Source organism: Hemitrygon akajei, chromosome 31 (genome assembly GCF_048418815.1).
Source record: "Hemitrygon akajei chromosome 31, sHemAka1.3, whole genome shotgun sequence".
Classification (NCBI taxonomy): domain Eukaryota; kingdom Metazoa; phylum Chordata; class Chondrichthyes; order Myliobatiformes; family Dasyatidae; genus Hemitrygon; species Hemitrygon akajei.
The window spans coordinates 40,419,894-40,432,922 of record NC_133154.1 but is presented as its reverse complement, the minus strand read 5'-3'; the positions used below and the strand labels follow the sequence as shown (position 1 = coordinate 40,432,922).

The following is a 13,029-nucleotide window of genomic DNA, read 5'->3' as shown; positions in this document are numbered from 1 at the left end:
CCTCCATTGAGGACATTTACAGGAGCAGGTGCAGAAAGAAGGCCTAGAAGATCATCGGAGACACCAGACACCCCAACCATAAATTGTTTCAGTTACGTCTACCTGGAAAAAGCTACTGCAGTATTAAAGCCAGGGCCAATGGGCTACAGGACAGCTTCTTTCTCCAAGCCGTTAGATTTTTAAATTCACATGTCTGTACATTGCAATGGACTCATAATGCAAAGATTTTACTCTCTCAGATAAAATAATAACATACAGAATAGCTACAGAGAAATTGCAGTGCAGATTGCCTAAGGGTGCAAGATCATAATGAGGTAGGTTCTGAGTTCAAGTGTCTATCTTATCATCTTAGGGAACCATTCAACAGCTACTGCAGTGGGGTAGAAGCTGTCCTTGAGCCCAGTGGCACATGTTTTTAGGGTTTTGTATCTTCTGCCTAATGGGAGAGGGATAAGAGAGAATAGTTGGAATGGGTAGGATTTTTGATTATGCTGGTTGCTTTGCCAAGACAGTGAGAAGAGTCCATGGAGGGGAGGCTGGCTTCCATGATATCCTCAGCTGTATGCAAAACTCTCTGCAGTTTTTGCAGTCACTGAGCTGCATCCAGATGGAATGCTGTTTTTGGAGTATCAATCAAAATTGATAGTCAAAGGGGTCATGCCAAATTTCTTTAACCTTTTCAGCAAGTAGAGGTATTGGTGAGCTTTCTTGGCCTTGCGTCACTCCTGGTGATGTTCACTCCTAGGAACTTAAAGTGAGTTATGAGGTGTGTGGGTGGTGCAATTAGAGGCAGGCATCATTGAACGTCTAATCAGTAATGATAGTTTGATGTTCTAGATGGGTGCTGTGAATCCCAACAGAAACTGAGACAGACAGGGAAAGAATTGGTGCTGTTGTTAATTCTCAAGCTTTTTCTTTCCTGTCCCAGGGGAACCAATCCATTTGCCACCGTGAAGCTGAAGCCAACTGTCACGAATGATCGGTCGATGCCTCTCATCCGATAGAGCAGCTGATGTGGATATGGTGAAGAATTAACTCAGCTGAACTTTATGTCCACAACAAGAGCATGATCACTACCATTGTCTCTTTCCAAGGCTTTCTTGGGACTAAAGTGTTTAGATCTCAAAGGAAAATAAAAATGAATATAGGAGGGCCCTTGAGTAAGATGGCTTTGAAGGGTTCTACACCCAGGGAATGTCATTAGCAACACCTCACACATGTTCTATGTGATTGACATGAAAAGCACATCTTGAATCAGTGAGCAGCAGGGAATAGAATACACTACCATTACCCTGGCAACCTGTGCTTGCAAATTAAGAAGGATAGCTTGCACGGGGGAATTAAAACATCTCATTGGGGTTAGTGGTGTCCCAAAATCTTCCAAAGTTGTATCCAGTTTCTATGGAGAAGCTAGATTTGGTGTATTGCTCCCAGTGTGAGGATAAAAGATTCCTATAATTGCCAGGAAATTCATGCCCCCCCTCCCCCCGGCAAAAGCAGGAATTTCCAACACTTTTCACGTTTAGTTCAGTTAAGTATGAGTTGTTATATTCTGAGAAGACAAAGGGTCTCAGCCCAAAACATCAACTGTTTATTCCTCTCCATAGATGCTGCTGAGTTCCTCCAGCATTTTCTGTGTGTTCACAATGAATGATGGAGTCCTGGGGAGAGCTGGAGTACAGATGACCTAGGAGGAGAATTATATGTATCTTTGAAAGTGGAGTGAGTTACAGGTAGACCATGTGGTGAAGAAGGCTTTTGATACCCTGACCTTCATCAGTCAGAGCAACACATATGGAAATTGGGATGTTGCAGTTGCACATTGATGAGGCCACATTTGGAATATTGGGTTCAGTTTGGTCAACCTGCTATAGGAAATACACAAGTAAGATGAAAAGAGTGCAGAAGAGATTTAGAAGAATTTTGCTCTGACGCAAGGGAGAATGGTTAAGGAGGCTGCACCATAGGAGAATGAGAGGTTGGTCATATAGAGGTGTAAAATTCAGGAGGGGCATAGATTAAGGTTATCATTATTTGTCTCATGTATATTGAAATGTGTTGTTTACATTAAAGATGTATGGGGGTGGGGGCAGCCTGAAAGAGTCCCAACATAGACCACAACTTACTAGCCCTAACTGTAGATCTTTGGAATGTGGGAGGAAACCAGAGCGCCTGGAGGAAACTCATAGGGAGAGCATACAGTTCTTAGAAATTGCAGTGGGCATCAAACTCTGACTGCTGATAGCAGGCACTGTAAAGTGATTGTGCTAACTAATACACTACCATGCTGCTCTGGTGGGAAGTGGAAGGTAGATGGAACTGGACCACAAGTCAGAAGGGATAATGGAGAATGATTCAACAGCTCTACGGACCACCTCCTCTGTCCCTTCATAGATACCTCACAAAACGAAATGGTTTGCTGGGAGGGACCTCTTCTCATCTCCTAATCTGCTTATCACCTCCGTGTTCTATTTCTCCTATGGTACCCTCTCCTCTCCTGTCAGATTCCCTCTTCTTCAGTCCTTTACCTCTTCCTCCTATCATTTCCCAGATCCTTTCTTCATCCCCGTCCCCCACCCACCTGGCTTCACCTATCACCTTCTAACTTGTATTCTTTCCCCTCCACCTACCTCTTATTCTGCCTACTTCCTCCTTCCCTTACATTGCTAATGAAGGATCTTGGCCGGAACCATTGACTCTAGACATTTATCTCCAGAAATGCTGCCTGACCTGCTGAATTCCACCTTCATTTTTTTTGTATTGTGGAGGGTCTTTGTTCATTATTAAGTCAATTGTGTTTGCTGATTTACAAAACAAATGGCGGGAAAGGGTAAAAGGAGAATTGGATTGTATTGGGAACTCTAATCAGGTTCAATAAACTGAGAGATTTAAAGTCAGAATCAGAATTGTATTTGGAATCAGATTTATCATCACTGACCTTGATAATATGAAATTTGTTGTTTTGTATGAAAAAGCACAAATCTACTATAAATTACAAAAATAAAGTGGAGCAAAAAAGGAATAATGAGGTAATGTTCATGGACCATTCAGGAATATGATGATTAAGGGGAAGACACTTTCTGAATAATTAGTGCCTGGTCTTTTGGCTCCTGTAATGTCTCCCCAGTAGTAAGAAGAGGATATGTCCCAGATGTTAAGGATCCTTAGCAATGGATGCTGCCTTCCTGAGGTGCCATTTTTGAAGATGTCCTCAGTGGAGAGGAGGGTTGTGCCTGTAATGATGCTGGTTAGGTCTACAAACCCCTGAAGCCTCTTGTGTTCCTCTGGATTGGCACCTCCATACCAGGCTATGATGGAATCAGTCAGAGTATCACTGCATATCTAGAGAAATTTCTTAGAGTCCTTGGTGACATATTAAATATCCTCAAACTCCTAATGAAGTATAACTGCTATTGTGTCATTGTCACGAATGCCTTAAAATGGCCCAGGGTAGATCCTCTGAGAGGCTACATATAGAGGTCTGATGAAAGTCTTCAACCTGAAATGTTAACTCTGTTTCCCATCCCACAGATAGGGGGATGACCTGCTGAATATTTTCATCATTTTTGTTCTTATCTCTTTCTAACATCTGCTGATTTTTGTTGATTTTCAGAAAAGTTTGTGTAAGGGGACACTTTGCATCTAGTGACCACAGTGCCATTATTTTCAAAATAAATATGGAAAAAGATAGGTGTGGTCTGCTGGCTAAGATTCTAAGTTGGCAAAAGGTTGATATTGATAGTATCAGAAAGGATCTGGCAAATGTGGATTGTGACAGGCTGTTTTCTGGCAAAGGGGTACTTGGTAAGTGAGAGGCCTTAAGTGAAATTTCAAGAGTACAAGCTTCCATGTGTCTGTCAGAATAAAATGTAAAGATAACAAGTGTAGGAAACCTTGGTTTTTTACTGAGGCCCTAGTTAAGAAAGAAAAGGAGGTGCATCACAGGTAGGAACAAATGGGGTGCTTCTGCAATGCAAGCAAACACGAAAGCTAAAAGAAGGCATGAACTTGCCCTAGCAGACAAGGTGAAGGAGATTCTAAAGATATCTTAAGTGCAAAAAGATTTCAAAGGACCGAATTGGTCCTCTGGAAGATCAGAATGGTAATGCATGCGTGAAGCCAGAAGAGATGGGGGATTCAATGGATTTTTGCATCTATTTATTTAGGAGACAGGCACAGAGTCTATAGATGTGAGGCAAAATGGAAGAGGAGGTGTTTGCTGTCTTGAGAGAAATTAGGGTGGATAAATCTCCAGGGCCTGACATGGTGTTTGCTCAGACCCTATGGGAGGAGTGCAGAAATTGCCAGGGTCCAGCAGAGATATTTAAATCATCCTTAGCAACAACTGAAGTACTGGAAGATTGGAGAATATCCAATGTTGTTCTGCTGTTTAAGAAAGGGTCTAAATATAAACCAGGAAATTACAGGCCAGTGAGCCTGACATCAGTAGTGGGGAAGTTATTGGAAGCTATGCTAAGGGACTGAATATATAAGTATTGGATAGACAGGGACTAATTAAGGATAGTCAGTATGGCTTCGTGTGTGGTAGGTCGTGTCTAACAAATTTTATAGAGTTTTTTGAGGAAGTTACCAGGAAAGTTGATGGAGGCAAGGCAGTGGATATTGTCTACATGGACTTTAGCAAGGCATTTGACAAGGTCTCGCATGGGAGTTGGTCAAGAAGGTTCAGTCACTTGGCATTCAAGATGACATTGCAAGTTGTATTAGACATTGGCTTTGTGGGAGAAGCCAGAGGGTGGTAGTAGGTGGTGCCTCTCTGATTGGAGGCCTGTAGTTTGTCATCTATATCAATGATCTGGATGATAATGTGGTTAACAAATTTGTGGATGACATCAAGATTGGGGGTGCAGTGGACAGCAAAGAAGATTATCATGGCTTGCAGCAGGATCTAGACCAGTTGGAAAAAAATGGGTGAAAAATAGCAAATGGAATTGAATGTGGATAAGTGCGAGGTGTTGGACTTTGGCAGGATCATCCAGGATAGGTCTTATATAGAGAATGGTAGTGCACTGAGGAGTGTGGTAGGACAAAGGGATCTGGAAGTACAAGTGCATCATACTTTGAAAATGGCATCACCTGTAGACAGGGTTCTAAAGAATGGTGATAGCACATTTGCCTTCATAAACCAGAGTATTGAGTACAGGAGATGGGGTATTCTGTTAAGTTGTATAAGACATTGAAAAAGCACAGAGAAAATTTACAAGGATGTTGCTGAGTCTGGAGGACGAGTTATAAAGAAAGATAAATAGGTTAGGACTTTATTCCTTGGAACATAGAAGCTTGAAAGGAGATTTAATAGAGGTATACAAAATTATGAGGAATACAGATAGGGTGAATACAAGCAGGCATTTTTGACTGAGATTAGGTGAAAGGTGTGAAGTTTAAGGGATTGTGAGGGGAAACGTATCCTCTCAGAGGGTCATGAGAGTGGAATGAACTGTCAGCTCAAGTGGTGCATGTGAACTCAATTTTAAAATTTAAAAGAAGTTTGGATAGTATGCTAGTAGGGCTATGGTCGATGGGAATAGACAGTTTTAATAGTTTGGCACAGACCAGATAGGCCAAATGGCCTGTTTTTGTTCCGTACTTTTCTATGATTCTATTACTCTAAAAGGAATAGAGATGGAGAGCAAACAGATGGGTGAAGAAGATGTGTTCAGAATCAGATTTATTATCACTGACAGATGGTTTATATATAAAAACTATACAGTATATACAAAAATAGTGAGGTAGTGTTCATGGGTCCAAATCCATTCAGAAATCAGATGCTGGAAGAGAAGAAGCTGTTCCTAAAAGGTTGAGTGAACCAATGGTAGTAATAAGAAGAGCCCTATATGGTGCAGGGCCTTCATGATGGATGCCACTGTTTTGAGGCATCACCTTATGACGATGTCCTCGATGATGAAGCCAGTGCCAGAGATGGAGCTGGGTAAGTTTACAACTCTTTGCAGCTTTTTTGGATGTTGTGATGCTGGAGAGTCAGGCTGCATCTGTAGAGAGAGGAGTAGACACAATGTTTTAACACACTAACATTTGAAAGGTTATCAATTTCAAAAGATAACTTTGACTTGTGTAGGATTTTCTGTGTTCATTTCAAAGTTTTGCCCATTTGGTAGTTTCAAAGTTCAAGGAATGTATAAATTATACAACCTTGAGATTTATTTGCTTACAGGTAGCCACAAAGCAAATCATTCAAAAGAACCCAATTAAAGAGAAGAATAAGCATAAAAGACCAGCATCTGATGCCCACCATCGTGGACGTCTTCAAATAGTGGCATCCATTATTAAAAACCCCATCAACCAGGACATTCCCCCTTCTCACTGATACCATCATATAACCATATAACTCTCACCTAGTCCCACCGACCTGCACTCAGCCCATAACCCTCCATTCCTTTCCTGCCCATATACCTATCCAATTTTTTTTTAAAAATGACAATATTGAACCTGCCTCTACCACTCCTACTGGAAGCTCGAAGCTCTGCCGGAGCTTCAGGGAGGAGGTACAGGAGCCTGAAGGCACACATGGAGTGATTCAGGAACATCCTCTTCCCCCTGCCACCTGATTCCTAAATGGACACAATGTAACTACTTTTTGCACTACTTATTTGATTTAACTTATATGTATATATTCTTCTTACTGTAAATCACAGTTTTTGTTTTTATGTATTGCAATGTACTGCTGCTGCTAAGTTAATAAATTTCATATCGTATGTCAGTGATTTTAAACCTGATTCTGAGTTGCAGGCAGGAATGGAAAAGGATGTACAATGTCCCATAAAATTAGTCTTGGTTGACAACATCCTTAGTGATATCAACTGTTACTGACTTTGGAGAGGTTTAATGATGGACACCCTCAGCACTGAAGGTACGCCTGTACTTTAGTGAAGTTTATTGTGTGAAAATAACATAAAGGTCATTCTTTCCACAGGCGCTAAACTTTATTGAAGAACATTTACAATCATTTCTTTGAAGTGAAGCTCACAGATTTGAAATCATCCACAGAGTGACTGTGGATGCATTTTCAGAAAACAACAATAGCTCTTGATCCACAGGGAAGGGAATTAATGATATGGCAGAGCGGATGAATATACTGAAAAGAAATAAGGCTTGACTTTTGTTGTCAGTGGGATTGGTAGACAGGTTTAATTCTTTGAGACAGAGCATAATTCCATCCCAATGTATTTTGTTTCATAAACAGATGATGGGAATGCTCCACAGGTCAGACAGAGGCAGAACTAATGCTGCAGATTGATGACTTTCACCAGAAGTAGGAAAAGTAAAACATTGACCATGCTTTTAAGTTGTGGAGTGTAGAGAGAACAAAGGTAATGTCCATGAAAGGGTGGAGACCAAGAGAGACTAAATGACAAAGGAGGTGGTGGGGTTGGCTCAGAGAGGATGGGGAAGACTTGTAAAATAGTGTTAATCTGTCTTGACCTATTATCAGGGTGGATGAGTCTGATACAACCCCAGAAAGTGCAGAAGTTCCTGGTGAGAAAATGGATTTGCCAAATTGCTGTGAATTCTTGCTGTCAATCTCTTCAATGTATCACCACAAGAGAATGAAGCACTACAGACGTTTTACAGTACCAGAGACCCAGGTTCAATTCCTGCCACCATCTGTAAGGAGTTTATACATTCTCTCCATGACTGCATGGGTTTCCTCCAGGTGCTCCGGTTTCCCCCCACATACCAATTGGTAGTTTAATTGCTTATTGTAAATTGTCCTGTCATTAGGCTAGGGTTGGCTCAAAGGGCCAGAAGGGCCTATTCCGCACTGTATCCCAATAAATAAATAGCCTGTTCAGTGGGAGCATTATCTGTGGGAGGAAAGAAATTGTTGATGTTTTGGGTCAAAATGTATGGCAACACTTGGGCTGTTGCTTATTGATTGTAACACAAATCATGCATTTCACTGTTATGTTTCGATGCAAATGTGATAAATAAACATGAATCTGAAAATCCTGTAATAGTAGGCCTTGATTGGGAGAAAGATCTTTATTCTGGTAAAATTTATAAGCTCAGTGAAGAAATAAAGAAGTATTAACCTTCATGTAACATCTGAATCTCTATTGCCAACTGTTGCCAGTTGACATGAGGCCAGTGATAGGCATTTTTATGTTGTTGAATGCATGCCCATCTGGAACTGAATTACAGCATTCAAATTAATTTCAATCAGGACCCTATATCTAATATAAAGCCAGGGCTTTGAACCCTGGCCCCAGGGATGAAAGAAGAGGCTTGCTTCCCAAGATGCAATGGGGCACTCCTGAAACTCGATCTCAGATAGACTTGAACCAGTCCTGAGGCACTGCAAAAGCTAAGGGACTAAAAGAGGAACTGATGTCACGGCCAGTGTAATAACGTCTGCTCAGCGATCCACAAAGGAGGATCACATGAGAAGAGCTTGAAGCTCATTGCGAGTCCCTGCATTCTTGTCTGAGCCTGCTGAAACACTCAGTCCTGATTTTATCAGGTACATCCTGACCAAATAGAGTGGCCACTGAGTGAATGTTCGTGGTCTTCTGCCGCTGTAGTTGTGTTCATATGTATGGTTAAATGACACTTCAAGGTTGGACGTTGTGTGTTTAGTGATGCTCTTCTATACAGCACTGTTGTAATGTGTGATTGTTTGAGTTACAGTGCTCCTAATAGAATGGCCACTCCAGCATTCTGAAGTTTTCACCCGGGGATATGAATATTGCACTGTTCACCTGTTGTCAAGTGTGCCTGCTACATGAGAGAAGGGCAGACAACCAGTGTTATCTGGGGAAAGGCAGATGAACAATCAGATGCTAGCATGTCATGAAGATGGCATCAAAGAGGCTCATGTGGATCACAGCCAGGAGGCCAAAATGATTTCTTCTGCACGCTGGTGAAGTTATTAGACTGGTGTCCAAAGACTTGGACAGTAATTCAATTTAACTATTTACAAAAACCTGGCTGGTGTCAGAAACTGCAAAACTACTACAGTGTTAAATCACACACAAAATGATGGAGGAACTCAGTAGGGCAGGCAGCATCTGTGGAAACAGTCAATGTTTCAGGCTGAGACCCTTCATCAGGACTGGAGAAAAAACGAAGTCGGAGTAACAAGATGGGGGGGGGGGGGGTAGGGGAGGAAGAAGTACAAAGTACTGTAGTAGATGGTAGGTGAAACAGGGAGAGGAGCGAAGTAAAGAGCTGGGAAGTCGATTGGTGAAAGAGAGACAGGGCTGCAGAAGGGGGAATCTGATGGGAGAGGACTGAAGGCCATGGAAGAAAGGGAAGTGGGAGGAGTACCAGAGGGAGGTGATGGGCAGGGAAGGAGGTAAGGGATATTAGGTGGGTCGGGCAGCATCTATGAGGGGTAAAACAGTTGATGTTTCAAGCTGAGGCACTTCAGTAGGACTGGAAAGGAAGGGAGCAAAGTCCAGAACAAGGTGGAAGGAGGAGGAGTACAAGCTGGCAGGTGATAGGTGAGACCAGGTGAAATGGAAAGTCAGTGGGTGGGTGGGGAAAGGGGAGGGGTGAAGTAAGGATGTGATAGGTGGAAGACTGAAATAGAAGGAATCTGATAGGACAGGAGAGTAGAACATGGGAGAAAGGGAAGGTGGATGGAAACCAGAGGGAGGTGATGGGCAGTTGAAGAGAAGAAAAGGTGTGAGAGGATAACCAGAATGGGGAAAATTAACTGGGGGACTTCACTGGGTTTAAGTTGCTTAAGAGATCCTGAGTTTATGAAGGGAACTCCAGAGTCATAATTTGGACCCTCACTTGACTCCACTTTGAGGAGGTTGGATGCTGGCATATCATTGGCTCTCCCCTCTGGTGGATCATAAGGGCCCTGATTCTTGTAAACATTTTGGTGAACTTCATTCTCTTCGTCAGCAATATTTGCATACTAAATGTAAATGGTAAACACTGCCCAGCCCATCGCAGGCTCGTCACTTTCTTCATCCAGTCCACCTTCAGGAAGGCTGATTTTATCATCAAGGATGCCTGCCACCCTGACCATTCTCTTTTCTGGGAGAAGATACAAGAACTCCAAAGCCTGGATGACCAGACTCGAGCAGATTCTTCTCCACTGCTCTCAGACTTCCAAACCAATCTGGATGACTGAGCAGTTCCACCATTCCCTGCTTTTGTTACAGATTAGAGATCAGTTTGACCCTGAGTCATTAGCTTAATTAAATCAACTATATTGGAATAGCTGCAATCGCCAACAGTAACCCTTTTTATAGACTACAAAGGGTGGTTTGATTCACACTGACTTTAATGGTCATCTATTAATCAGCACCCCAAACTGGGTAAAATCTATACTTTGATAATAGAATTACTTTGAACTTTGAATCAGAAATAAAGCTTTGGTATATAGGAATGAACACCTGCGCGCTTCAGGCAGCTTTTGTACATGTTACCCGTAACAGCACAGAAGCAGGCCATTCAGCCAATAGAGTCTTTACTGGCCATCAGCTACCAGTTTACATTAATGTCACGCTTATCCCATTTTATTCTCTCCACTCTTCCATCAACTCTCCCCAGAACATAGAACTCCTTCAGAGCAACTTACAGTGATCAGTTACTGACTCACGCTTCTTTGGGATGTGGGTGGAAACCAGAGTACCTGGAGGAAACTCACACAGAGTGCAGGATTGAGGCTCGGTCTCTGGTGCTGTGAGATGGTAACCCTACAAACTGAATTTGAGAACCCAGACTAGCAATAAAATGTAAGTGACTGCATGCAATTCAGAAAATACAATAACACAGAGGAGATCTCGTGTCATTCCTACTTAGCTATAATTTACATAACTAACACATAAAATAAAGGTCTGACCATTTAATTATGTAGAGGTTGTATTAATGCACAGTACACTCTGTAATCCAATCACAGTGGCTGTTTGTGTGTGTGTATTAGTGTGTGAGTGAGTACATGTGTGTGTGTGTGTGAGAGAGAGAGAGAGTGCGTGTGGGTATTTAGACTGGAGAGGACATTTTACATTTTTGTAAATTATATCTCTTTTGTAAGGTTTTAGTAAATGATATCTCTTTTAAGTTTGGTGTCATACACTAGAGTATGAATCCATACAACAGCCAAATCATTCGGTGAGTTTACACAGTGAAACAATTAAAAGCAACCAAGATTATAACACCATAAGATAGAGGTGCAGAATTAGGCCATTTGGCCTATCAAGTCTGCTCCACCATTTCATCTTTGCTGATCCTTTATCCCATCCTCAACCCCATTCTCCAGGCTTCTCCCAGTAACCCTTGATACCATGTCCAATCAAGAACATATCAATCTCTGTCTTAAACACACCTAATGGCCTGGCCTCCACAGCTGCCTGTGGTAAAAAAATCCACAAATTCACCACAGTCTGGCTAAAGAAAGTTCTCTGTATCTGTTTTAATTGGACGTCCCTCTATCCTGAGGCTGTGTCCTCTTGTCCTAGACTCCCCCCACCATGGCAAATATGCTTTCCACATCTGTTCTGTCTAGGCCTTTTAATATTTGAATAAGATACTCCCTCATCCTCCTAAATTCCAGTATATTATTGTGTACAGTTCTGGTCACCGAATTATAGGAAAGATGTCAACAAAATAGAGAGAGTACAGAGAAGATTTACTAGAATGTTACCTGGGTTTCAGTACCTAAATTACAGGGAAAGATTGAACAAGTTAGGTCTTCATTTTTTGGAGCGTAGAAGGTTGAGGGGGGACTTGATCGAGGTATTTAAAATTATGAGGGGGATAGATAGAGTTGACGTAGATAGGCTTTTTCCATTGAGAGTAGGGGAGATTCAAACAAGAGGACATGAGTTGAAACTTAGGGGGCAAAAGTTTAAGGGTAACATGAGGGGGAATTTCTTTACTCAGAGAGTGGTAGCTGTGTGGAATGAGCTTCCAGTAGAAGTGGTAGAGGCAGGTTCGGTATTGTCATTTAGAGCAAAATTGGATAGGTATATGGACAGGAAAGGAATGGAGGGTTATGGGCTGAGTGCGGGTCAGTGGGATTAGGTGAGAATAAGCGTTCGGCACTGACTAGAAGGGCTGAGATGGCCTGTTTCCATGCTGTAATTGTTATATGGTTATTATGTGTTAATGTGGGGGTTAAACCCTCCATCTAATCCAGAGCTGAGAAGCTGACTAAGTTGATGAATAGCCCTGCATTTCAGGGTCAGATTTTAGGTATGATGTCACAATGATGGATAACAGGGACCCCTGATGACTTCACAGTGTGCTTGGAACGGGGAAGGTGGTTTAAATTCACAGGCGGTTTGAAACTGAAGGTTTGGCTCTAATCCCTGTTCGTTTGTTCTTCAGTCACTGAAAGAGAAGACAACTAGATGTATTACACTGTTATATAGTGCCTTTGAACGGTGAGAATGTTTTATTCACCTTCCTTTTCCTCTTACATCATCCACCCTTTACTTTTACAGTCACCCTGTTGTACACAAAAAAAACACTTGAACATGTAAATGTAAATGTAAATGTAAACTAGAGCAGCTACTAGATATCTACCCAGCCACAATGACTCCAGGAGCTCCAAAAGGCAATCTCCTGCTTACACTGCAGTGCTGATGACATTGGTTCACTTATGTCCACACTTTATATATCTATACTGCACCTGAAGTGAAAATATGACTTTTCAGTCACGGAGATGTTTGTGTGTGAGAGAGAGTGTGTTTGTGTGTGTGTGTGTGAGAGAGAGGGGGATGTGTACATATGAATGTATGTATGTGTCCTTTTCACCTCTCATCCTCTCCCAGGATCTCTTCATCACCCAGTCCATCTGTGATTCCACTTTCAGGGAAGGCAGAACGTGAACCAGGGTCCTCACCGATCAAAGCATTGAGCAAGATTGAGAACGAGAGCGGAAGATGAGCAGGTTTTCGGTGCAGACTACCCACATTTGGACGTGTGGTGCTGTCTGCCCACGTTTGGAAACATGGCGCAGTCTGCCCACGTTTGGATGCGCGGTGCTGTCTGCCCACGTTTGGAAACATGGCGCAGTCTGCCCACGTT

The 13,029-nt window shown here is 42.2% G+C and overlaps 1 protein-coding gene across 7 annotated transcripts in view; it reads left to right on the top strand.

Moving 5' to 3' along the window:
- The window catches only part of LOC140719268 (BAR/IMD domain-containing adapter protein 2-like 2), a 161,062-nt gene extending 148,033 nt beyond the window's left edge, over positions 1 to 13,029 (top strand). For 4 of the 7 annotated variants that reach the window (XM_073033774.1, XM_073033777.1, XM_073033776.1 and 1 more), the window contains one exon: positions 929 to 7,989. In XM_073033774.1, coding sequence (XP_072889875.1) covers positions 929 to 1,004 — 76 coding nt within the window. In that variant the 3' untranslated portion in view covers positions 1,005 to 7,989. Of the gene's footprint in view, positions 1 to 928; positions 7,990 to 12,773 lie in introns of those variants that run through there. The other 3 variants (XR_012096878.1, XR_012096879.1, XM_073033773.1) reach the window with 3 other exon arrangements.